This window comes from Ambystoma mexicanum, chromosome 1q, assembly GCF_040938575.1.
Source record: "Ambystoma mexicanum isolate Mex_15411 chromosome 1q, UKY_AmexF1_1, whole genome shotgun sequence".
NCBI classification, from domain to species: Eukaryota; Metazoa; Chordata; class Amphibia; order Caudata; family Ambystomatidae; genus Ambystoma; species Ambystoma mexicanum.
Genome location: NC_090922.1, coordinates 1,371,538,513 through 1,371,565,654, shown reverse-complemented (window position 1 = coordinate 1,371,565,654; position 27,142 = coordinate 1,371,538,513). Strand labels below are relative to the sequence as shown.

General features: G+C 43.5%; 1 protein-coding gene across 5 annotated transcripts in view; it reads right to left on the bottom strand.

The window, feature by feature from the left end:
* The window catches only part of SPATA6 (spermatogenesis associated 6), a 264,385-nt gene that overhangs the window by 193,310 nt on the left and 43,933 nt on the right, over positions 1–27,142 (bottom strand). For all 5 annotated transcript variants that reach the window (XM_069642233.1, XM_069642235.1, XM_069642232.1 and 2 more), the window contains exon 3: positions 20,792–20,879. In XM_069642233.1, coding sequence (XP_069498334.1) covers positions 20,792–20,879 — 88 coding nt within the window. The remainder of the gene's footprint in view (positions 1–20,791; positions 20,880–27,142) is intronic.

Here is a 27,142-nt window from a genome sequence, read left to right as displayed (position 1 = left end):
CGGTTCAGTATGTATTGGTGGTTGGAGAATTATTCCACAGCAAGTGACCAGACCAGTGACAGTGATGAAGCGTATATTTTCACAGGAACACTATAGCATGTTGGAATTGAACTGGAAGATGTAGGAACCATTGGTCTGATCTGCTCACAAATGTCTCAACACGTACAGCACTCACAGTACAGAGCGTAGAATTTGATACCAGTTCACAGGGCTTTACTCTTGCGAGGACTTGGCATTTCATCTGGAGCTTGCTAACACAGTGTTTAAGGGCATACGGGTGGATGACTGAATCCTCCTGTGCCACACAGGGAGTAGTTCGTTAGCGTTTCGCTGCTTGAAGTAGGGTACCACAGGAATGTTCCTCTTGGAAAAGCAGAGTGGCATTCGTAGGTACTGGATTGTTCAAGACCCCATGGATTGTCCAGATGTTGTACCTGCGGCCCAAGCCAATGATGCACAATGTTTACTCTGTGCAATCATGTAGTTTATGACAGGAACTGCTTTCTTGCTTGTGCTGATAAATGTTATTTTATCTCAAATCTGGAGCAGCTCTTGAAAGGGTTTCTAGCACAGCAGTCATGTGTACATGATTTACAGCAACCTGCTGGCCTTTCTTAATTATGGCTAGATCAGGGTGAATTGTGTCAATCATATCTATGATAACATCTCTAAGCAAATAGATGCCCAGTTGTAGCATATTTAGGTTTTAGTGTAGACTATAGAAGCTTCTCTTATATATCGTCTGATCTTCTAGATGCTGCATTACTAATACAGCATCTTACCAGGATTGTAATTACCATCGGTGTTGAAATTGAGGGCAGCTGGTAGCTATTTAGCTTCTGCGTGCAGCCTAAAAGAGCCTGGTTAACTTGACACCAATAGCTACCAAGAGCTACTTTTGGTCGCCCAGGCCAAATCATGCCAGACAAACACACCTATTTGAATGTAACTGTGTATTTAGTAGGTACAATCTATGTATAAACATTAGTACACATCTATACAACGTTTTAAAGCATAAGGGGTCATAATTAATTGACAAAATTTTAAGTTTATATCTTAAGCAGAAGTGAGATTTGTGGAGCACTTTGTACTAGCTCATTCCCCAATGGTAGCTCCTGGTTACTGTTTAATGCTGGATACCCAGGAGCTCCTTTTAGCTCCTGCTTATCCAATCTTAATTTAGATTCCAGTTGTTAACAGGAGCGGTTAGGTTTAGTCTTCCCTAGTTGTGTACTACTTGTGTGATTGAAGTCCATTGTTTATAATAGCGCTTAATTTTGCATGCCTAACCACTGACTGGCATAGCTGCCCAACAGATTGCAAATATTTCTGGGGTGTTGTGTGAAGCTCAAGCTCTATACAGGACCCATACTGCGTCCAAAATTCCTCTTATTGCACTAATGGGACTGTATACCCCATAATGCTAGCATATCTAAAGCATGTGTTTTGTAGTTTTTACCATTAAGTATGGCATCCTTTACTTGCTTGTCATCCAAGAACGTTCCTTCTTTGGCTTTCCAATCTGGATAAAACATAGGTTGTTGTTAAAGGTGGTCCTAAAATGGGTACACTTTTAAAAAATAAATGGGATAAGGGAAGTTGCATTCTAGGTCCAAAGCACCATCTCCATTCACTATCCAAGACTCACCCCCATGCCAGGAACTGTTCACAGGGACTGCTTATCGACAGAATGTTTTATGCTAACACCACAGGAGATTCCTATCAAATACTAATGAGTTTGTAGACCAATAGCAACTATCATCATTCAGTGACGGCGTGAAATTATATTACATTTTCATAATTGTATACACAACTTTGATGAAGTTCCAGTGTATTAGGGAACCTGTACTTTAAATTCACAAAGCTGTAAGGCGAGTCCATCTTGTATCAATAAAATTAAATCCAAAGAGCCAAAAATGTGATGCACGAGATATGAGAAAAACCAATATTTATTATAAATGCCAAGGTAGCGAAACATCTAACAAACATTCGAATTTGATTAGTGAAAATGGCTGGTTATAGAGCAACTACAAAAAGGAAAAAGACAACAAAATATTGCAACTTGGTTGGTGTGATATACAATATAGGTGCTTCTATACATTTTCTAACGTCATTGACCTATCCTAACCATGTGGTAAAAATGACTTACATGCTAGTGAGCTCATGTTCAGTGAGATCATTTCTATTCCCACACGCTTCCATTGGGCAGTTCTTTTAAATCATGTATCAGATGGACTTGGTTGCTCCAGGAATAGTAGATGTGAAATTAACGATTATAAAAGTCTTCCCCAATCATTATGGGAGATGTGGCTGAGTAACACATGCAATGTTACTTTCAAGTTTCTTCCCATTTACCTCAGTGGTTGGCACCATCACACTGCTCTCACCATTGTGAGCTGCTTACCATCAATTCGTTTTGCAACTCATTTGTTGGAAGGAATACGTCATGTCCTTACTGTCCTCACAATTGCATCTGTCCTGGTTCTGACCTTATTTAGCAGTTTGCAAACTATGTTCTCTCACAAAGGCGCAAATGTGTAGATTTATCGATGTGAATGTAGTTGTACAATGTGCATTGTCATAAAATGGTCTTTAGTTATTACTCCATTCATGCAATGAAAATTAGTTGTGTTGTACTGATCATTGGATCCTAATTAGTTCTACTGTATGCAATGGTGGTCTTATATGGTTTCTTCATTAATAGGGAACACTGTGATTTTGATTAACCCTGCAGGGGGCAGTGTTGTGCTGAAATTATTCTATCTCCACCACCGTATTTCTTCCTTTCCTGCTGCTCAGCTCTTGCCAACTTGTGACCATCATCAAGTTAAGTTTGGTTGTTCGGTCTGGGGACATAAATTGTTATAACTCTCTGGAACATGGCTATGGGAACTCGGCAGACCAGATGTGCTTTGGCCCATCAGTGGGCAGTGTCTTGTCCTTAAACTCTGGGGTCTGATATCTTTTCTTTGGCTCTTCAAAGAACAACCAAAACCCTGGGAAGGCATCCGCCCCCTAAGCTTTAACCAATCCCTGTGTGGCATTCAGTCTTGGACTGTGTGAATGTTGCAACTTAGACTGCATATGCCTTTCTGCGAGGTCTGGCTAATTTTCTCTGTTGTGGGGTGATAGTGAGTTCACGCCCCAGGGAAGAATTAACTACTTCTTGAGGCCTGCATGTACTGCGCATTTAGTGTTGGGGAGATTTATCATTTCTATGCTTCATCCCCTCTCCTAGTGAGGCCCATAGAAATTGTTGTTGGACTTTTTTTAATCCTCAATGAGTGGGGCCTTTTGTCGCGCATTCATCCCTATGCGCTCTGTCTTTCAGAACTTTTCCCTTTGTATTTTAGTGTCCTTTGGAGTCTATTTTTCCTCCATACCTCGGCATCTATATTTTACTGTGGCAGCCCACAGCTCCTTCCTTATGGGCAGTGTTGCTAGGGGTCCCCCTTTGAAATCCTTTTTATTTCCTGGACTTACTACAGTTATTAAGGATAGAGCTACTAAGCATCTCTCCAAATAAAGTGTGAGAGATTGGCACACACCACCTTATGTGGAGTGCCAAAGGGATACTTAGTATTACTCTTCTCTCTGCTCCTGTAACTTTTATGATACATAGACAATCTCATAGTTATGGCTGTTGGCAGTGGACGTGTCCTACCAACTATTTTGTGATTTTTCTACTGCAGGCTATGTTTATAGCCTCGGGTAAGCACAATAGAAGCACCCGAGTACCAACTCAGGGGCTCCCTTCTTTGTTTGCCATTACTAGCGTGGTTGTTGTTGGTTAGCCCTTTTTCTACAATTCTGGGGGGTAGGAGGCCTGTGTGTGTGTTTTGCCTTTGGTGGGAACACTTTGGTGTAACTGCATAGGCTCCAAGGAGTTTGGGCAGGCAGGAAGTGGGGGAGGAGTTCTCCACCCGCCCGTCATTTGTCTGCCAGAGTGACTGAATAGGACCAGCTCCCACTGGGGGTCTGTCTCTCCTGAGAGGACAACAAACGCCCTTTTTTGTAAATCTGCTGGCACAGCTTTCATCAACTTCTCTGGTCGCTCTGTGTTTTTGGCACCTTTTCTGCAGCACCAACAAAGGACGCTGTTTGCCCGGTCAATCTTCTTCACTTCTCACAGTCCGGCACTATTCCGAGTGGGTCTGGGCGAGTTGGATTGGATCTCTGGAGTGTCCTTGAGTGCCCAGCAAAGATTTGGATGAGTTTGGCCTTTCCACGACGATGCACTCGGAATGGGAAGCTGGTCTCCTGGTATAGGGGCCTCTCAGCTCTGGAAACTCACAGCACCTCAGAAGATGGCTCAATTCAAAGAGAAGGAGTCACCCTCTTTGGAGTTCCTCCATCGTTCAGAAAACAGGGTCAGGACAGCAGTGGTTGCTTCACGGTTTTGCAAAGGGCCTGCAGGCATCTCTGGTCGTCTTCTTCGGTTTGTTCAGCTTCCAGTGGTCGACATGATTTACCCTCCAGGAGCCTCACCTTTTATCCAGTTCCAGCACACACTCCTCTGCAATCTTCCTCAGCAGTTTCCACAAATGGGTGTTTGGCTATTGTTAGGCAAGATTGTATGTAGTAACCCTGTGGGAGACTACACCAGCCTTGTCCTCCTGGCAGTAGGTAACCCAACCTTTGATACAGGCGTGTACTACACGAGTTGGTAGAGTGACTGAGCAGCCAGGCTTATCTCAAGAAGGGTCAAGGTGAGCTGTAGAGGTACAACATAGAGATTCAAGTGACAGGTGTTCAAATAACACTAATCCTCAAGGTTTCTTATTAAAATAATTATTTATTAATTTAACAGTTTTAAAATAAGCCTTCTTTAGAAAAGGCAGTAGGCAAAAATAATATACTTCAAAAATACAGTCCTCCAGTTTCAATTAAGTAAGTAGGTACCCTTTCGGGATGTCAAACACACACTTCCTACACCCCGAGAGGACTTCAATTGCTAGGACACTGTGGAAAGTGATATATCACTTTAAGACTTAATGCAATACTGAGGTTGTTAAAAGAGTTTTGTTGTAAAAAGAATCACTGTTGGGCCACCAGCTGGTAGGTTTGTGAAAAGCAATGATGCAAGCAACTCTGCAAAGGGCAGCAAATGCAAGTCTCCAGTGAGAGCAAGCAAGCTACACACAAGAAGAGGTGCGTACCCCTAGGTTCACAGTACCTTGAGTCTGGATCCAGCTGGCTTCTGTTCCTGTTGTAGTCTTTAAGATCGTGTTGTTCCTGGGCCTCAGTCGTGGTGACAAGAGGGAGGACGTCTAGTGACTCCTGCACTACGGTTTGAAGGTCGGCGGCAGCAATGGATTTACTCCAGATCAGCGGAACTTTGTGGTTTCAGCTACTCGCAAATAGCACCATGAGGTTCTTGGACACCATATGGGCTTCCCTTGCTTCTGGGGTCCAGCACTCTGTTGAGGTGGCTCAGGCTTGGGTAGTCCTGCTTTGAGGGAGTCTTTTGGATCTTCCTGGAGCTCGTATCCGGCTTAAAGACAATGCACTCGGTCCTGGTGTTTCTTTGCCCTGGCACTAGGTTCCAGCCCCTGCAAAGAAGTACAGCCAGCAGGGAGAGGGGTTTCAATCAAGTTCATCTTGGAGTCAGTTGGTCCCACCAACCCAAGGGGAGAAGTCGCCCTTTCCGGGCTTCTCTGGTTAATGCGAAAATTGGAGCTTCAGCACTGCAGCAGGGATTCACCTGGGAAACCAACTGTCCAGAAGGGTGCAGCAAGCTTCTCTTCCAGTTTCTTCTTCGGTTCCTTTGTCCATGGTCGACTCTGCCTTCCTTGCAAAAGACCTGGGGCCTCATTACGAGTCTGGCAGTAACCGAGCCAGAAAAACCGCAGGTTTCCGCCGGACACGTATTACCATTCCGCATCCGTGATTCCCGGAATCACCGGGGCATTACAACCTGTACCCTGTAGGACTCCATGGGAATGGGGAAGTGGAAACACCGGCACCATGCTGTAATGGTGCTGGTGTTTCCACGTCCCCCTGCAGGATGGTGGTGTTAAACCCGCCAGGTCAGACCTGGCAGGAGTGACACCTGCCGCCTGCAGAACTCGAGATCAGCCGGTCCGGAAAAACCAGTGGCGGCGGGTTTACCACCACCGTTATTTCTGGACCGGCTGACTCGTAATGAGGCCCCATGTCTTTTATGCAAGTTTCTCCAATTCATTCGCAGCCTAGCTGTCACTCGCACATCAGGGTGGCTGTCCTCCAAGGACAGCCAGCCAGCCAATTACCTTTGGGTGCATTCCTGTAAACAGGGTGTTTCGGGAACCTCCCTCGCTTCCTGCCCTCCCAGACACACTGGAGCCAGAGACGAGCTTCACCCGTGATTCCCGCCCAGGACACTTAACAAAAGGGACCAAACCTGGTTTGTCGCGCAGAGTAAATCTCAAGAAGGACCTTACAAACAAGAAATAGCGGGACCTTACCAACAAGAAAAGACCAGGGCCATTTTGACAAAATGGGCCCCCATGGGTGCAATCCTGCAGTGGAGGATTCAGTCTGCTGCAAAAACGCACAATGGTAGGAAAATTAAACCACTGCCACCAGCCATTAACTGTAGTAACGGTAACAAACAATGTTACATGAGAAGGTAGACAAAGGGGATACTAAGTTACCCCACAGCACTCCACATAGGATGGGGAGTGCTGGGTCTACAAAGAGAAAAAGGTATGTAAAGTCAATTTCACTTTACTACTCTTGGAAACAGTAGTTTATCCAAGAGAAGGAAATTAAGCCGTGACAGAAAAACAAAGGACAACCCTGTGACACTGCACTGAAGGTGCTGGTTGTCACAATACAAAAAGATGATGGATATGGAGTTTGTCAGACTGCAAAAAAAATAAAACACAGGGTTCAAATCAGAGAAAAATACTTGAGGGAGTGAGAAAAAGGTCTCACTCACTCCATGAGAAAAATTAAAAATCCTAAAGTCCAGCAAAAGAGCTGGGGGTCTCTGAGGTAGAAGGCAACTAGCACAGAAATGAGAATTCTCCCTAACTCCTAGCCAATCAGGACAGCCTGATCCCCAGTGGGAGCTTGTCCCATTCAGGCACTTTGGCAGACAAAGGACATGAGGGAACACCCAAGGGATCCTGCCAAAGCAAAACACACGCAAAACACACAAACAAACACACGCACACACACACACACACACACACACACACAGCTCCCCCTCCCAGAATAGTAGATTGGCTGACAAAGAACAACCATGCTAGTAATAGCGAAAACAGATTATTACTTGGGTACCCCTATTGTTAACTACGGGGGCTATGGACATTTGCATTCTGATATGGGCTGTCTGGTACCACTCATTGTAATATTTCGTAATATCCCTTCAAGGGAGGGGAATGGTAGAACTAGCATGAGTGAGAGTTACAACATGTTTTGCATAAAACCTAACCGCATATTGGGTATATCAGAATTTCCACAGAGTTTTATATTTGCCAAATAGGCCACAACCCTAACACTAAACAGCTTGTAACACTGAATCATATATACAGATTCAAAGAGCATCAACAATTGGGACAAGAGGATAACATCATTTACTCAACTGGGGGCGAAGAACTGTCTGGAGAAAATGTCCCCCATGCAGAATTCTAGCCAGGGTAATGATGGATATGCATATGCTCAGCTCCCAAATGCACATGCATCCTAAGAGAATTATATCAATATATGTATAGGATTGGCTAGGAAGAAACAAGTGCCCAGGTGGGTGAGGAATGGGGAGGAGTTGAGATAAATGAAGGAAACGGAGAAGGTTGGTCCGAAGCATGGAAGATGATAAAAACGCAAGGGGAGCAGTTGTGTGAAGCAGGACTAGGGCCACTATATAGATTGATCCTCAGCCAACTGTTTATCTTTCTCCCTCGAATCATTATAATCATATAATCACTATGGTAGTTCTGTATGATTCATCTTCAACCCGAGACATTTGAATAGGAAAAAATAAGTCAGCAAACATTTCAACTCTACACTCACTTTGCATTTAATTCATTAGCAACCCAGCGGGAGGAGGAGGACGGCGTGGCGGCCTATCAGCCAATCAGGAAGCTCAGAATGGGGTCTTTACTTCATGGTAAAGTCCCTGTTCCGAGCCTCCTCAGAAGCAGGAGGCGTTCATCTTCCCTGCGGGGATGAAGGTTAAGTGCTACCAGCGTCCCTTTACCCAACCACAATTTCTACATCCTTAACCCACCCCCACCCCATTTAGCTGCTGCTCCCTTGTCCCTCACCAGTGTCAGAAACACTCGGTGTTCCGGCGCAGAAGGGAACTACACCTAGTCCCTTCTCTCTTTCCATTGTAGCCATCTTGGTTTGCAATTTTTTTTTTCTCAAGTGGAGAACTGCAAACATGCCCATTCTCAACTTGGAAATAAAATTATTACCATCCAGGGAAAAATAATTCTGGGATGCTAGTAGCAATAAACCCTTCTGGGCTTTTGCTCGGGCCTGTAACTCGGCCCCAGTCATTACCTGACCCGGTAATGACCCCACCTGTCAGGGTTTATAGCTTAATTATTTCTTCCGTTTTTGAATGAACTTTCCATATTCTTACATTGATCCTTTCTTATTACATCTCCTACACCAACAGCTTGTGGCCAGCCATTCTTTGTTATTTAATAAATGGCACTTTAAACAACTTCAAAAACACCCACAGAAGTCTTTGAAGCCCAGTTATTGTTCCCCACAGCCTCTACCACTTGTACCAAATGGCTAAACTAATTTCACTCACTACATGTGCACCTTCTGCAACACCTTTTTCATGAATCCCATTTATGAGTCAATTCAATCCAGCCAACAATTGTTAATGCCTCCGGGAGGCTTGTATTTTTAGAAAATCACAGATCTCCTTGTATTTTTGAGTGACATCTGAGCATCATAAATTGATCACACATGTAGCAAATCCTTAACTTCTGCATGGGGAAAACAATGCACAAATAGCTGCTACAACATTGTCTGCGGTCTCCGCTGGCGCTGATGGTCTGCCAAAAAGCTAGTATTGTTCCAACATAATGTTAGCTTTCTGGCCAACGTGTCTTTCTAATTTTGCAAAGGTCTTCATATATAAGGAAGCACTATCAACCACCCTGGCTCTTCAGAACCTACTTTGGTGAGGGGTTCTAAGAATCAAAAACAAAACAGAAACTAGTTTTACATTAAAGTCTTTTACCAAACTCAATTGTAGGATCGGTGAGCAGTGTCTGCTAGGGAACAGGGGTTAACAAAAAGTAATTTATTTGACATAGGCAAGAAGTAAACAGGTGGAGGCTGTCCAATCAGGCACAGGCTGCCCCTCATATTCTGCCCAACAACAGGACATATCCTGACAGAAGTCTGGATTTGGTCCTGGCAGAACCCAGATTTAGCCAGGTCACCCCCACAAAGCATTGACCGGAACTCCAGAGATGGACTACCTTGAAGGTGCATCTCCTCACATGACAATTCCTGACATGAGAAGCATGGAAAACAGTCAACAAAGAAGCTGGCACAAAGAACAGATCTTGTACCACGAGGAACAGAGTATAAGGTACTCAAGAAGATAATATAGCAGTAATCTAATGGTGCACAGCTGTGCACTTGTAAAAAGATCAAAACTGGTTCATGGCGACTAGCCTGTTCAATAAAAATAACAAAAGTAACTAGGAGGTTTGTGTAGTTTTGGGGTGTTTTCTGTGAATGGGAGGTCTCCCGTCCAGTTCACCCAGGCCCACTGGAATCCTCCTAGGGTGTCTTCTCCGAAGTCCCTGGATCCTCAACTAACTTTAAAATGAAATGCTTACTTTTTTTTAATTAAAATGTTATAGTTTGCAGACAAACTTTTTCTTTTGTAATTACAGTCAATTACATTAATTCAAGTAAGTTTATCTTTCAAATTTTTCAAAGAGAAATCACAGTCAAATGTATTTCTCATGTTCTAGACTTTATTCAAGAATGTTTCTTAGAAATTGCATAAGCGTGTATATAGAGTTATTATCCAGTTCGCTCATCATCAATGACCATCGTGTTTCTGTGGACAGTTGTGAGGACGCGATTTGAAAAAAGCTTCTGAATAGGCTTCTTTCCTGTGCTAGTGAAGGACAGAGCATGATTAGATGGGATAACGTTTCCGGTATTTCTGTATCTTTGCAGAATCTGCAGTAATTCTCTGTCATCGGGGTTTGTCTTATTTCTGCAAGTCTTTCTCTGGTTGGCAGCGTTTTCAAATGAGTTCTTAAAATATGTTCAGGGATTTGTCTGTCGGAAATAGATATTAGGGAAGTTCATTAATTGCTCAGATGTCACTATCACAATGAATGTTCATCACATATTTAGCTTTGTCCTCTATGGTTTTCTGCCAGTCATTACGTTGTAATTTTATTTTGGCATGCTGGGGACAGTGCATCAACATTTCCATGGATATATCCTCTATGGTGTAACGCTCACCTGAATCCCTCGGAGGCGCAGGTCCGGGCTGGGAGATTTCAGTGTCTTCTAGGGTCACGCGCAGGCCTCTGATAACACCCTGGATGGGCCCTCTCCTCACCGTAATTTTGACCCGGAGGGTGAGGTGTCTGCAAGTAGGAGAACAAAGGGTTAATGTATGTCTGATTGGCCAATCTGACTTTCCCCTTTCTGGCCTCCCCACGTTTCTTGTGGGCGGAATGTGCTCACCTTAGATAGGTGAAAGCGGAGCTCTCCATCCTGCGTCTGTGCAGGGGCGCTAATGCCAGTTGCTTCACTGGTTCATAACCCAGCCTCTTGATTGCAGAGGATGGAATCGGGGAGCAAGGCCGTCGTTAACCGCACGAATGGTAAATGCTTGAATATGGAGTCTTATTTATATGTCCCTTTAAATGTCTCTTGCCTTTGCAGGTCCGGTATGCAGATACGGTAAGCGAGAAGAATGCCGGAGCTCGTGGAGGCACGTAAGTAAAAGAATGTTGTTCGAAGTTAAATGCACTTCTTAATGTCTCTTTTCCCTTTTTCAGGTAGCCGTAGCAGCCGGCGTTGGAGATGGACGCCGAGGTACGTGCCGGAATAGAAGACACGCGAGTAGTGATGGCGTACTGTGCCCCAATGATGTCCTTCTTGTTTTTGCAGGTGCGGTTGAACAGCGCTTGGCGGAGATCGAGGCGTAAGTAGCACAGGTAAGCCAAATATCACGGAGGTTCACTAACCAATGTCCTTTGTTTCCGCAGGGTTGTCGGAGTATGAAGAGTGCGGCACGCGGCCTCGGGATGCACCGATGGACGAGGTAAGTGCAGCGCTGGTTTTGCCTTGTCCTAACCTGGTGTCCTTGTTCTCTTTCAGACGCTGCTGAAGACTGAAGACTGGTTTTCCGGGAGGTAAGATAAAGAATTATTGTTCACAGATGCTGAAGCTGAAGATTCTCTGGAGCCGACACGGTGAGCGTCCTGCTGCTAGTGCAGAATAACGCGAAGCACGTTGCACTGATCGGGTGTGGTTTAAATAAGCCATTGGAGTGCTTAGATGTCTCCTTCCACAGCCTTGCCCAGGCAAGAAAGAAGTTCCAGCTCTCAGGATAGTTCCAGTATCCAGTCCCAGGGAGTGGTGCTGGCCACACCCAGAAGGTAAAGTAGTTCCAGCCAGGAATGGATGAGGATCTCATCCTACAGGTAAGTGAGCAGCATGGTCTGCAGCAGGTAGGTCCACCCAAGCACCATTCCTCTCAATATGAGCCCGGCGCTTCCTGTGCCGGGACTGGGTTCCCTTATGAGCCTGGCGCCACTGGCGCCAGGACAAGGTCCAAAAGGCCCCTGTGGGGACCGGCTGGTGCCTGGAATGGAAGTTGTGACCCTGCTTCCCAGGATGTTGGGCTGGATCTGACTCCTTGGAGGCAGCGGTCATGACATATGGTTAGTTGGTCTTTTAATGCTTTCATCCAAGATTCCAGAATGGCATTATTCATAGACTTATTGGTGGAACGAAATATTTGAATAGCTGGTGTTGTTTCATCAGCTAAGATTGTCCTTAAAATGTCAAACTGTTTCCACCGGACTATCGAGGCCATTGACTGTGTTGCCATTTCATGTCTAATTCTGGATATTGGATAATTGCGCGGTAGGCGCAAGATTATCCTCCAAAACAGGGCTTCTATTTTTTGGCAATTCACTGTTCCTGCATTTATCATGGACTCACTGCCAAAGGTGGTTCTGGGGATAACATTTTGTCTGTAGAATGTCACGATTGGCTTTCAGGAGAATTTCCCCATCTTTTTTTTTATGCAGGAGACAGCCTTGTCTTGCCAGTAATTGCATTTTGCTTTCAACTGCAACTGTCCATTCCTTTTTGTTCTTTGATTGGTTAAGGAGTATACCCAAATATTTGAAAGTAGATACTTCTTCTAGCAGTTTCACTTCTACACATAGTGTATGAGCTCTTTTCTTCTTTATTCGTAGTTCATTAGTGTCCATGTATTCACCCATTTTACGTATGCTAACTTTTAGGCCGACATTGTTTTATCCAGTAAATGTCGTCTGTATACATCATTGCTGGTATTGGGATCGAATTAACTTTGAGGGTTCAGTGCCTCATCCTTGAGATGGTTTTCAAAGTTGGCCGTATCAAGGTTGTACATTGTTGCAGCCAGCGGGCAGCTCTGTTTTCAGCCGTTCGATGTCGTTATCGAGGCACTCATGGTGCCATCTTTTGCAAGTCTGATGTTAATAGACGTATTCGAATACAGCAAGTTGATCAGCTCTGTAATCGCTGTTGGGCAATTCCAAGACCTTAATTTCATCCATAGTTTTGATTGGTTTATCGAGTCAAAGGCTATGTTGAGATCGACAAATATAATACGCACTGTGGCACCAGATTGATGTTAGTGGTGACATTCGGAGTAAAGCCTGTTTGTCTTGTCGCAAATCTGTTTTGGTTTTCCCATTCTTTTAGATGCTTTAAAAGATAAGATGCAAAGATGTGAGCTGGATCCTCTCTAGGTCTGTGTTTATATATCAGGATCAATGTTGCATTTCTCCAAGATCTCGGAATCTGATTTAGATTACCTTGACCAACAGTTGATCTAGTAAATCTGCCCATATGTCAGGTGTTTGTTTCATAATGGCATTTGACAGACCATCGGGGCCGGGTGCTCATGATGGATTAAGTTTTGCTATGATTTCGATAAAATCAAGCTTATCCCAATCTAGGGTCCATTCTTTTACAGTTGTAAGGTCTGTCGGTTCTTCTTCCGATGCACGTTTCTTATGTAGCATGGCATAATGATTGAGCCAAATTTCTTCAGGCACATTCGACACCAGCCGATCTTGGTATAGTCAGTTATTGTTAAGGAGGTTCCATAATTCTCTCGAATTTGTATTCTTGAGTTTAGCTAACATCTTCTCAGCATCCAGTTGCAGCAGTGTTCGCACATGCGTTTTTTTCCAATGTCTATATGCCTGTCTGGCTGTTCCTATCTTTTCTTTGTCTGCAGTATTATATTTTTGGCCAAGCTGCAAATAGTTATTTTTAGAGCTTTTTTTCTGTGCCAGTTCGTCGTTGGATGGATGATTATGCATCTTTGGCTTCCCAGTCGAGCTCGGCTTTATGTATGGCAGCAGAAGCCATCCGTAGTTCAGCTTTTCTTTTTGTTTTTAGCATTCCGTCACGAAATGTGTTCGGAATTGTATTAAGTTGGTTTGCATTAATCCTTAATCGTGTTGCGTTGCTATTGAGTTCAAGTGCTGTTGAGACTGTAATCTTTCGCTGGTGTGTTATGTCTGTGCCTTACATTAATAGCATATTATGGTCACTTTTGATTGTTGGTATGATATTGATTCTCATCATTCCCTTGTTTAGCTCACTTGGCAGCTATATATAATCAATAGTTGCTGTTGAATTGCCTCGCGTCCAAGAGGGAATACTTATAGCTCATTCTTTGGTGGATTTATTGACCAATATCAAGTTGCAAATGTTTATTTCCTTCCGCCATTGCCTTGAGCTTTGGGACAAGTGATCTTTCTCTCTCTCTTCACCGGTCTTAGTCAGAAGATGAATATTTAAGTCCCTGCAGATGATAAATTCAATTTTTTGGTTCTTGCAGGCTAAATCATCAATACAGCACCCAGAAAATAATCATAGTTACAGGCAGCGGGTTCCAGTATACGTTAAATATTGCGATCTGTCTGCAATGACCTGTCGCCTTTATTTGCCCGAGGGCGGCCTCCTGTCGTATTGTTACAATAGTGTATTGTACCCATGGATTTACATTCTGTGTTTCCTTTATGGAACAATCCGGGTCAATATGGATCATTGTCATTAGGCCCAATGAGGGCATCCCTTGTTTCTTCTGTATCGCAGGATTTAGAAAAGTGAGAAACCCATCACAGCATGGAGTGGCTGTTAACCAGGTCTCTTGGAAGCATATGATTAGAAATTCTTCTAAGTCTGGATTAGACTGCTCAAATAAATGGGCATGGCCTCTGGTATTCCATGAGCAAAGGGGTCCACGCATTTGAAATGCTTACTTGTTTGAACAGTCTTCCTCAGGAACTCAGACTTTGCTGTCAACCGAACCCTATGGCACCCTGCCTACAGCTGGCACCTAGACCACTAAGGTCTATCTACTGCCTCTGAGGGAACTCAAGCTATAGAATAAGGGAAGGACTGGATAAGTAAAGGGACCTGCCTTGAAAAAAATAACAAGCGTTAAAATGTTACTTACTTGTAAAAGAAGTTTGTTGGTGAACAGTTACAAAAGTTATTAAGTACCTTAGAAATATTCTGCCATTCTGGAAAGTATATCTAACATCTTTCTTTCCTTCCTTAGAAACTGTTTCGCCATTCTAATAGAAAGTAGATGTAGGGTTATTTTACTCACCTGTAAATTGGCTGGGCCTCTTTCCCATTTCTTTCATAGAATAGGTGCATACAATTCCAAACTGGGTCTTGCTTACTGTGACTTGCTGGTAGTCTGTCCAGTATAAGTCTGCATTAAGTTTTACCCACCTGGAATAACCTTGAGTCATTCATAAAGTGTAACAGTGGGTACTGCATTCCCTGGTCTGTTTAGAAGACACAAAAACAGTCTGAGGTTTATACCTGGCTTTAAGTTGCTGATAGCGCCTTTAAAAAGTGTAGAGGTATCTGTTTGCCATCCTAAAACAAGTTACAAGAGTTATTGCTCATCTCAATCTGTGTTTTACTGATCTCAAAAGCACCTGTAATATAATATTACATCCTTAGGTTTTACTCACCTAGTATAACTGTGGGTTATCACAAAAGACATTATATGTTTTTACTATACCTAGAATAAGTGTTTCACTATTCACAAAAGGTATAGTGTCCAGTTGGCTTACTAAGTGATTTCTTGCTAAGCGTCACTGTACAACTGCTAGGGTTTACTACCTTTGAATTACTGTAAAGTAATCTGAAAGTAACTTATGGTTTTACTCCCCAAGAATAGGTGTGCCCTATACTGAATGTGTGTACAAAGGTCTGACTTACCTAGAAATACTGTTGGGTGTTCTAAATAAGGTCTTGTGTATTTAAAGCATAGTGTTTAATTTACCTCTTCAGCGTGGAGGTGCTTGCACTGTTCCCTGCCATGCAGTTCTTTCTCCATATAAGTGATAATTATCCTGTTGTGACCCACAATTTACCTGTTTCAAGTGTGGTAATTTTGTATTGTTGAGGCTCACAACGTTCCTATTCCATGTGAGGAAAGCATGATCTACAGAGGTCCATGGTATACCTTTTATGTATTATTTGTATTTTATTTTTTTGTTAAGCGCGCCAAGGGCATCTGGGCGCTTTTATTAAGTTTACAGTTACATATATTTATACAATGTTACATGTTACGATGTTACATATTGCAGAGTTACAATGGTAAGCAGGGATGAGGATGTAAACATAACCAAATACATTGTATCCAGGAGAGAAGGTATAGACTTACATGTAGCACAGGAGCATTGGGCAAAATGTGTTGCAGGTAGGCGTATTTACATAGTTGCGGGGGTTGGATGGGCACAGTCTTGGTAACTAATGGTCATGTGCTGTAAGCTAAATTTTGGCATGGAAGGAAGGTTCAGTTCTGAGTGAACAAGCAACAAGCACAGGGAAGCTGCTGCCCCCAACCTTCTGAAGTTTGAAACTAGGTATCGTGAGGCAGTGTGCTTGGGTCACTCTACAGGGTCGGTCAGAGGTTTTAGTGTGAATAGGTTTGACAGGTAGCTTGGAGCATGGTTTGCAAGGCATTTGTGCGTAAGTGACAATGATTTGAGAGCGATTCTTTGGTTGACCTATAGCCAATGTAAAGTACGTCTAGTGTCAGAGATGTGATGAGTTCAAGGAATAGTCAGCGCTGCTCTAATGGCATTGTTTTGAATAACTTGTAGTTTGTTTGTGTTTCGTTGGCAGGTCCCCAAGTAGAGCGTGTTGCAATAGTCGAGTTTCGACAGAACAAGAGTTCTGGCTAAGGTGGTGCAATTGTCGGCGGTTAGGAAAGGTCAGCAGGCAGTGATACGTTTGCATGTGTACGCCGCTGAGGAGATTATGCCGTTGGTTTGTCTCGTTAATCATAGGGTGGAGTCAAGGTATATAGCAAGGGTTTTAGCATCACTGGATACCTTAATGGTGTTACCATCGATGGTGAAGGAGCCAAAGTCTGGATCTAGCTTGTTAAGTCTGGGTTGTGAGCCAAGGAAGAATAGTTCTGTCTTATCGTCATTAAGACAGAGCCTGTGTTGAGCCATCCAGGCCTGGATGACTAGGTAAATGTTGTTCGGTACTTTGGAGTCTGTTTTGAGGTCTCCAGTTATGGGAATGAGTATTTGGGTGTCATCTGCATAGTTTGTGTAGATGACACCCAAACGGTCGAGGATATCGAAGAGGGGCTTCATAAACACATTATAGAGTGTTGGGGAAATGCAAGATCCCTGTGGGACTCCGTACAGAACTAGAGCCGGTACGGCGGAAGCCGACGGGGGAAAGGACGCTCATTGATTTGTTCTCAAGGAAAGATCTAATCCACATGGTGGAATTGTCAGAAAAGTGAGCTGAGGAGATAAGGTTGTTGCATAGTATTTGATGATCGACCAAATCAAATGCAGCCGATCGGTCAAGTGGGAGTAGGAGGGCCAGCTTGCCATTATCTTTTAAGTCTTCAATTTGTGTTTTCAGACCGATCAAGGACATTTCGGTCCCATGCCTAGGTCTGAAGCCTTATTGGCTGAGGCCGAGGAGGTTATTTGATTGTAGGTGATCTTGGATCTGCAGGTAAGCTGCTCTGTCCAGGATTTTCAGCAAAAAGGGTACTGTGGTGATGGGCCCATTTAGTGGGAATGCTCGTGTCTAGCGATGGCTTCTTCACTAAAGGGAGAACTCAAGCGTCTTTGAAATTGTTGGGCACGATGCCAGTGTTGAAGGAGGCATTTATTAGATGAATGGTGCTGGTTCTTTCGGTGCCACTTTGATAGAGGCTGGGCAGGTGTCTTCCTCACAATTAGATGGTTTAAGTTTGAGGATTAGGATTTCTCCATATTTGGGTGTGAGGGGGTGAAATTGAATAGTTTGTGGGCATGCTGTTGGGAGGACTGTAGAGCTGACTGACATACTTTGTTGTGAATCAAGTGACAGGTTGCTTTTTTTGGAGTCAATTTTGTTTCGGAGCATGGCGATTTTATCTAGTAATGCTTTTTGAATATTGGAGCACCATGAGATGTCTTTCACACAGGTGTCAGGGGGAGCTGCTGGTGATTCCAATTCTTTGAGTATCTTAAACAGTTCTTTAGTACTCGATTTGGCTTGGGTAATCCTGTTGTAGGTATTTTTTTTGGCTTGGACAATTGCCTCTTTGTAGTTGAGTGAGATGCTAGCATGAGTTTATTTTTGTTGGATGCAGTTGGTAGGCTCTTCCAAAGGGCCTCTGCATTTATTTTTTCCTCACGTAATACTCAGAGTCTGCGTAAACCAGGAGTTAAGGTGTGCACGTGGTTTGGACTTTCGTAATTTCAGTGGAGCAATGGTATTGATAGCCGTGAGGATAGTTAGGTTGTAGATATCAACTAAGGCCGTGGGGTTGGTGTACAACTCAGTGGCGATGTTTAGAATAGGTAGTATCAGTGGGAGCAGTTTCCCACTGGTTATGTACCTTTTATTTCCAGTGCATATAGGCGGTGCAATGTTCTGCTTGGAACATTGGTTGTCAGATTCGATGGTGAAGGTCATCAGATGATGATCTGACCAAGCACAAGGCATATTGGACAGGATGTTAATGCTGCAGTGGAGGTCTGCGAGCCAATTAAGGATTCTGCCTTTGATGTGGGTGGATTCGTGGATGCGGTGGATGAAGGCTAGTTCTGTTATAGTTTTTGCAATATCTAGTGCTTTGGTGTCCTTAGCATCTTGGAAGCCGAGATTGAGGTCTCCCAATAGAAAGATTTGGGAGCTGGGCTTGCTATTGGTAGAGACGAGGATAGTGATGTCTTCTCTGAATGTAGATACTGGTCCCGGTGGCCTGTAGATCAGGTGCAGGGTGAGTGTTTGGGTAACAGACGTCGAGCTTGACGGACAGCAGTTCAGCTGAAGGAATATGCTGACTTGGTATAGATCTGAGTCCTAGGGAGGTTTTGGAGATGAAGGCGACACCACCGCCTTTTGAATGGTTGGAGTTTCTATCACATCTAATGATGGAGTGGTCGTTGGGAATGGCGAGAGAGAGAGAGAGAGAGAAGGTCCTGATGCAGCATGTAGCCAAGTCTCAGTAATTGCTAGGAAATAGAGGTCTTGGGCTGTAATGTAGTCTGCAATATCCGCAGCATGTGCCGGGAGTGACCTAGCGTTGATTAAAGCGCCCTTAATGGGGGTTGCTTTGTCAGGGGTGTGTTTGATATCAGTCATGGTAGTGAGTTTCTTGTGCAAGATGCACTTGGTGGGTATGATCTTCGGGATGTTCGCTGATTTGATAGAGGTATTATGAGTTTTAGAGGTAGTAGTGAGTCTGGGTGCTGGTGGGGCTGAAGGGAATCTAGTGCCTAGTCTAGAGTTCCTAAGATCCAGAGCGCAGGGTTCATTAGGTGTAGGTTTGGTGGCAAAGTGTTCAAGCCATAGGGCTGGTGAGTTCAGGTAGGGATTGTGCGGTGAAGTGTTAGTAGAGGGAGTGATTCTGGCAGTAGTTGTACGTAGGAAGGCAAAAAGGCTGATGGTGGAATGCTGTCTACTGGAGGGAGCCTGTTGCTCATGGTTAGCGATGTGCGTCTCATTTTGTGCATGTTATTAGATATCAAGTTATGCTGGGTTGATAAATAGGTGGTAGTAGGTGAGACCATGGATTGAATTAGCAGAAAGCCCAGTAGTAATGGTGTGTAGCGTATTATGTGAGGTAAGTACATAGTGCTGTATAGGTATGATAGGTCTGTCAGTGGGGCAATGAGCTAAGACTGGTGGTCTGGCGAGGTATAGAAATGCAGTGGGAGGTGGCTGGTCGGGCAAGTGGCACGAGATGGATCTGTGCAGCACGCGAGTCTACGAGAGCATTCAGGGACAGGTCATGTACGGCATATTCGGCTAAGATGAAATAAGTGTACAATTCCGGCCAATTGGTTATCAGATAGGCACGTTACAGTGTGGTCGAGAACCATTCATCAGTTTGATTGTCATAAGGGTGCGCTAGGGCCGTGGTGTGCTCAGAAGCAAAACAAGTGAGTTGATGGTCAGATAAGGTAAAATTTATCAAAGGCACAGTGGGTTTGCTATGTACTGAGTGGCAACGCATAGGCACATTGGGATTGCGATGTACTCTGTTGAAAAGCAAGCAGTTTTATGGTCAGATAAAGGCACATTAGGGATGCATGTGATCAAATAAGGTGCGGTTAGACTGGGATGTGCACTACAACAAGGTGCACAGTTATAATGCAAACAGATAGGCAAGTAGGCAAGGCTAGCCTGGAGTGTGCGAGCAGTTTGATGGTCGATAAGGCACGTTATAGATCCAATGCAATCAAATAAGGCATGTTATAGGTACAATGCAATCAAATAAGGTACATTATAGATACAATGCAATAAAATCAAATGAAGCACGTTGTGTATACAATGCAATCAAATCAAATAAGGCACGTTGTAGATAGCATGCAATCAAATAAGGCATGTTATAGATACAATGAAATCAAAAAAGGCTCGTTGTGGATACAATGAATGCTATCAGACAGGGCACGTTTAGTCTAGAATAGAATGTGCCCTACAATCGTGTGAGCAGTTTAGCACTGGAGCATGCACTACTGAAGGCTATGTTACATCCGTTTTTATATGAGTGTAGTTTCTACTCCAGGGACACATTCCTGATCTGTTCTAAGTGTGGTAATCGCCTGGCTAAAGCTTGCATTGGGGTTGCCCCGATTTGCCTTTTCCATTTGTGTGGGGGAAGCCTGCACGGTTTCTACTCAAGCTGACCTTCTCTGTGTGAGCGAAGAGTTGAAAAGCTTATACTGATGTAGTACCCTTGCTTTATAAGCAAGGGAATCTGTTCCATTTGTGAGAGGGTGTTTGTGCCACTGCACCATGTGTTAACTGTGAGAGAAACTTGCTTTCTGTCACAATGCAGAAAGCTGCTGCACGGTAATGATTTCCATACATTGTTAACTCTTTGCACACGTTGGCTGGATGTCATATGTTTTACTCTTGCAAAAGAGAACACTAATTTTTATTCTTGAAATGATATTTACTCGCAAATTTCAAAAATAGGGATCTCTTATTTGGAGCACTGAGTGAGATCACAAACAGTCATAAAAGGTCACCTTTTTTTCGAAAATAGTGCATCTACGTCATTCAAACTCACCTTCAGAGTATGTAGGCCAGCTTGCAGACATTCCTTCTGGAGGAGAGCATGTGAGAAGAGAGGTGTCTGTTGAAGGTGATTTTTCAATCTAAATAAGAAACGTATAGAACATGCTAATGAGAACTGAGACAAAGACCCATATTTAAGCCAATTCAGACATCTAATTACTGTCTATAAGAGAAAAGTGCAATCTACTACTACCTTGTAACAGAGGAGGAGAAGGAAGATTGTGAATCTAAAGAAGAGACTAATGCTCAAGAACCATTGTTAGAGGCAAGTAACTTTTTCTTCCCCATGATAGAACGTTTTTTAGATTTGCATGAATCAGGCGATTGCATTTCTGTACAGGTTTACATTAACAATAAATGATTGATAAAAAGTGATACAAAGAAGTCAACATGCATAGGGTGGAGGTTTTTAGGACGGTTTCTAAAGTCCAACTAAGGGGTTAGTAAAACCAGTCAACTGAGACAGTACAAGAATCCACTCTTAGTATCAGGCTGTACCACGTGAATATTTGGTAACTTAGACAGAGAAGCCACAGGCTTATCTTAGGAGGGAGAGAGGGCTGTAGAATCAATACAAAGAAATTGTAATACAAATGGTCCAAAGAACACCGAAACATTATGCATTGCAAAAAAAATAGTTATTTAAATACAAGAAGGCCCAGATAAATCTTGGGGTAAATAAGTACTATCAAAGATCATATAAAGACATTGTAGAAAAGCCCAACACTATGCTTGAAGGTACACAGACCAACGTATATAACCTAATTTGGAACACCCAACAGTAGTTCCAGGGAAGTCAAAACCAATAGTTACTTTCAGATTACTTTCAGTAATACCAGGGTAGTAAACCCTATCTATCCGTTTGTACAGTGACGCTCAGCCAGAAATCACATAGTAAGCCAACACTTATTCTAGGAACAGTAAAACACCTAGAACTCGGGTTCAAGATAACAGTCATTCTGGGGGAGTTGGACCTTAGAGTGTAATATTCAATTACAGTTTGTCAGTTCACAGGCTAAGGGAAGCAACTTGTTTCAGGATAAAGGTTATACACAAGGTAAGTAAACCCTTTTGAAGTAATATTCAATTACAGTTGCTTTTCAATTCACAGAAGGGACGCAATAACTTATTTTAGGATAACACAGTTATGCTCAAGGTAAGTAAAACCTATGTACTTTTGTCAGGAGCTACCAGCCACCTAAAAGGTAAGTATGGCCTAGGCAGACTTGTTATGTACAGGTTAACAGCAATTCAGGGGAAGCAAGACCCAATTGGGGTCACTCATACATTTCCCATAACAGGAATAGCAAAGTGAAACCAACAGCATTACTTTTAGGGAAGAGGCACAACCAATTCCAGGTGAGTAACTTAACCTTATATATACACTTTTCATAATAGAGCAACTCACATTCAAGGTAAGTAAGAACTTTTGTAACTGTGCACTCTCAGAGTTACAGTTACCAACCAACTTTTTTTACAAGTAACTTTTGCACACTTGTTATTCTGTTCAAGGCAGAGGAACCCTTTTCCTATTCAGACCTTCCCTTATTCGATAGCATGAGTTCAATTAGAGGCAGTGTAGGGACTCTAGTGGTCTAGGTGCCAGATGTAGGCAGGGCGATATAGGGTTCAGTAGCAGGCAAAGTCAGAATTCCAGAGTAAAACTGTTCAAACATGTAAGTACTTCACTTTAAAGTTACTTGAGGGTCGGGTCGAGGGACATTAGAGAGGTCACCTAGGAGGATTCCGCAGTGGGCATGGATGAACTGGATGAGTGGCCTCCCCATCACATAAAACACCCCAAAGCTATACAGAAATCACAAAGGGTTAAGGTAGGTAAAATACCACAGCCAACAAAGAAGAGGAGTTACAGCAGGAAGACGTCAGGATCTGCAGCCAGAAACCTGGTTGAAGGATTCCTTTGTCAAGAAAATAGAAGACAGGACTTTGGGAGGTCTCTTGCAGCAGGGATCTCAGGGTAAGGCTCCAGGCAAGAGTTTCCTCGTGGCTGGATGCGTCTCTGTGGATTTGGAGCCTATTCAGGAGCACATACTACAAAATATCGCTGGTCAGACGCTCTTCGTTTGCAATGTCCAGCTCTCTGATGAGGGGAGTCTACACACTCGATTCACATCTCTGTAGATCTAGCAGGATGCCCACAAAGTTTCAGCAAGATTCGGAATTAGGAAGACTGTGCACCGCACAATGGCTTGAGGTTGTAGGGTAATGGAGTATTGCAGCCCTGCAAGGTCGCAGCACAACGTGGGATGGCTCAAAATGCAGGCCTCCTCGAGTCTAATGTGTTTCACTAGGCTCTGGGTCGTGGTCGTCGTTTTCGGAGTCCCAAGGTCAATTGGAAGGAAGGGCCTCAGCTGGAAATCTTCTCAGCTGCGGTTTCTCCATCTTCCTCTTCGGTTTCAGCTTCAAGGTTCAGACTTTTATGCAGGAACCCAGCCAACAGCCATGCAACATTCAAATTTAGGGGCTGGCAGTCCTTTCTGGACAGCCAGCCTTCCAGTTTGAACTTGATTCTCATGGTCGGGCTGGAAGACAAAAGGCTGCAGAGTTTTGGACTCATCCCTCCCTTCCTGCCTTCACAGATACACTGGAGCCTGGGCGGGGAAACCACAGGATTCCCGCTGATGATAAGTTAACACAAAGGAGTTTCCTGCCCTGGATGTCAGGAGAAGGAACAACAAAAGACAAGGACGATAAAATGGTACACTAAAACAAAGAGGAGCCATTTTGGTAAAATGAGCACCCATGGGTGCCTTTACTGGGGCTGTGCAAATAGCAAGTGGTAAAGGTGCACCGAATTAGTAAAAAGGTTCAGTACTACCAGCCATTAAAGTTAAGCTTGTCCCTGTGACAGAAATGTTACAGTTAAAACGAGAAAGGGGATACATTGCATCTCCCAACACTCCACATAAGGTGGGGTGTGCTGGTCTCACTTAAATACAGTTTAGAGAGGATAAAATATCCTTTCTATCTTTGGAAACTGTAGTTCTCACAAAGGTCAGAGAAAGTTAAAAGAGGCAGCCCAAAGGGCAACCCAGCAAAAACAGGAAGTTTGAGCCAAAAGTTGTCACAGGATAACATTAAAAAGACACCTTAGAGAGTCTTACAAATGACACCCATAAAAAGAGTAAAACATTCTGCGAGTGTGGAAAAAGTTTCCCACTCACTGAGGTATAAAGAAAAATAATCCACTAGTTTAGATAAATGTTCTGCGGTTGACACAGGTCAGGAAGATTTAGCTCTATGGTTAAAATCTTACCTAACATGCTTTTAGGCAATTGACTTCCTTTAAAGGCCTTAAACGTAGCAGAGGAATCAAACCGGGATTTAAAGAGTGCAGAAGAGGTGCTTAAAGATTTGGCACTAATGGTGTTTGTTTTACAAGTATGAAGGGTCTCATCGGTGGACAGGGAAAATAAGGTTTACCCGTCAACAGGAAGATCCATCCCCTTACCATGGATGTCAGAATGAGGGAGGAAGTCTCTATGTTAGCATGTCTACATACTGACTGAAGAAGTTACTCTATGGACGCAATCTCATTGGGGGCTTTAATCAACCTGTAGCTGTTGTAATGCTGCTTCATTAAACTCAACTAACCAGAAGAAAACTCCTTCTGTTACTCAGGAGGGAGGAAAACGGCACATCTTTCTAAAAATCCAAATTTTGAATATCATCCCCAGCTAGAAGAAATGCACCATTCTTTTGTCTGAGTGCTAGCATGGGATTGTGGTACATTTTCTTGCCCTGAAACTTCCAAGACTTTGAGTACTTGTCAAGGACTGAAATTGGATTCTGTAATTCCTTTGGCTTTCCTAAGGGCTGCCAACACCACTACAAATTGGGCTGGAAGGTTACCCCCCACCCCAACGACGAAGGGTATGTCATTAGGAGTTTCATATTTTGAGTCCACCGATTTAGGAAATAAGAGATGTTTTATCTCCAAAGTGGTTTAACTGGAGTGGAGGAAGACATCCTTACAAAAGAGACATGAAGTGGAAGGTTTTATCGGGAGTCAGAAAATCCAGGGTGTGCATAGTTTTGGACATCAATACATGAAATTGCCTTGAATGGAGAGCTCGACTCAACCTTCTTAAAGGACTAGCGGATCTGGACAGTGCTGAAGCAGGAACAGGATTGAACTCAACAGTCGGTGGAAAGGCCTTTAGCATCTGAGGTGCCGACCTGAATACCGGCAGATATAACTCCTCAATCAATTTCAGCCTAGCTACACACATGCCTACAGACCTCCATGAACATCTCAGCAGTCTTTAGAACGCAGCTATACCCCACAAAAAAAAAAACAGTCTGGCTGCACACATAATCTCATACCCAAGCTCCACCACCGCCACCGCCAGAAAACAACGAGGTCAACGGCCTTGCTGCACACATTCTGACCTCACACAACCAGCGCACCATGCCTAGCATTAGAATGCAGCTACACACCACATAAACTATACTAGCTAAACACATATGGAGTGCCCCCAAGCAATATTTACTACTCTATCAGCTCTTCATTGACCTGGAGGCGCTATACAAATTGCCGAATCGGGGACTGAATCCGGCCCAGGATGCTCTTACTGCTAGGATGTGAAGTCTTCTATCCCTTCACAAAGTCTTCAATGGCCTGTGGTACCAGACCCTTAACAGGTTCTCAGCAATATGGGGTTGATACCTACTAAGGCACTCACCAGATTGAAGGTCCCAAGACAATGACTCATGCAGGCTCTGTATGGGTAGGTGCCAAGAAGTGCTTACTGAATTCTATGTCCTGTTCAACAACCTGTTGTCAACACCAAGCATGGAGTAGAAGGCAATATTATAAACAATAAATACAATCAAATTAGAAAATATGCCCTTTAGGAGGGGATACAACAGAAAGAGAAAAGAAAAATCACTCCCCCCCCAAAATAATAATGCTCACAGAAGCTCTTCTCACATCCAAGTGCTATGCAGCAATACAGCAACTGGGAGGTAGTGACATGATTCTTATCACCTCTACCTCACAGAGCCTTTCCTCCATCCCAAGAGGAGTGTTGTAGACACCAGTTGTAAGAGCTGTAGTAGGAATAGAGGTAGAGAAAAGCACATACCCGTCACTATGCATTAGAATAGAGAGAGTGGGCAACAAACCCCTGCAAATGGGTATCCACCCTCACGCATCCACACAGGACTGATTTACTAATGTCATGTAATTTATTGATGGTCCACTGCTCAAAACCTCTACTAACCCCTTTCTTATCAAAACACGTACCTCATACAGTATGACAATTTACAGTACTTCTGATATATGCCGCAGACTTAATACATATGAATAAATGCTTCAGACTTAATTCTCAATAATGAACACACAACAAATGCTCTTACACTCTCCTCTATAGTGTAAATCATTTTATTATGAGAAATAAGTAATAATGAAACATTGCCACCATTATTATAACTGCACATAACACTCAATATGCAAAAAGTTATAAATGAATATACAGTTGTCATTGCCACCAAGTCTACTCAAGACCAATCACCCATCTCAGAAGCATAATAGCTACTTTAAAAGTAACTGACCTCATTAAATCTCACTAGGAACCCTCATGAAATGAGCCGCCTTCTCAATACTGCTCTTCTTTCCCAGTGATACTAAAGATGGGTAAACCAGGCCCTCATACTCACTACTGGCCTCAGAGGGTAGGGAGATGAGAGCTTAATGCTAATGCTAGACCTATCAAAATCACCATGGTCTCTTAGCAAAAAGCAAGAAAAAGGTAAGAATGCCTTAGAAGAGTGTCAATTGGAATTGACCGTAATGCAAACAGCAGCCAATGATGATGAAAATATGTCCATAGGCGGTGAGCCGATTGCCATACGTAGGTGTTCTTCTCTATGCAGCTCAGTCACAAATAGTAGTTATTCTCGAAAAGCAAAAAGAAAAGCCATTTGAGTCTCAGAAGCACAAAAATGCAATTTCAGATTCCAAGCAGAAAAATGGAGGGAAGATCTCCCCTCCCCTCTCCATAGGCTTTCATGGAGAGAGTGGTTCCAGCTTGCTTCCAGGTCCTAGAGCTCTGCCTGTCTGCCTGCCTCTATCCAGCCTTGCCTCATCCAGAATCACAAACAGCTTTCCGACTGCCCTCAACAGAGGACAGCTTTTTAATCGCAGCAGAATGTAATCCAAGGCTGGAGGGCAACGACTCCCCAACAGCACTATGCCAACAGCAAGATGTTCCATAGCTTCAAGCTAACTAATCTCTGTAGCCAGAAGCTAACTGCTCAATGCCAACGGCATCAAGCTGAATTATCGCAAAACCCCACTAGTCAACAATCTCCCTTAAAT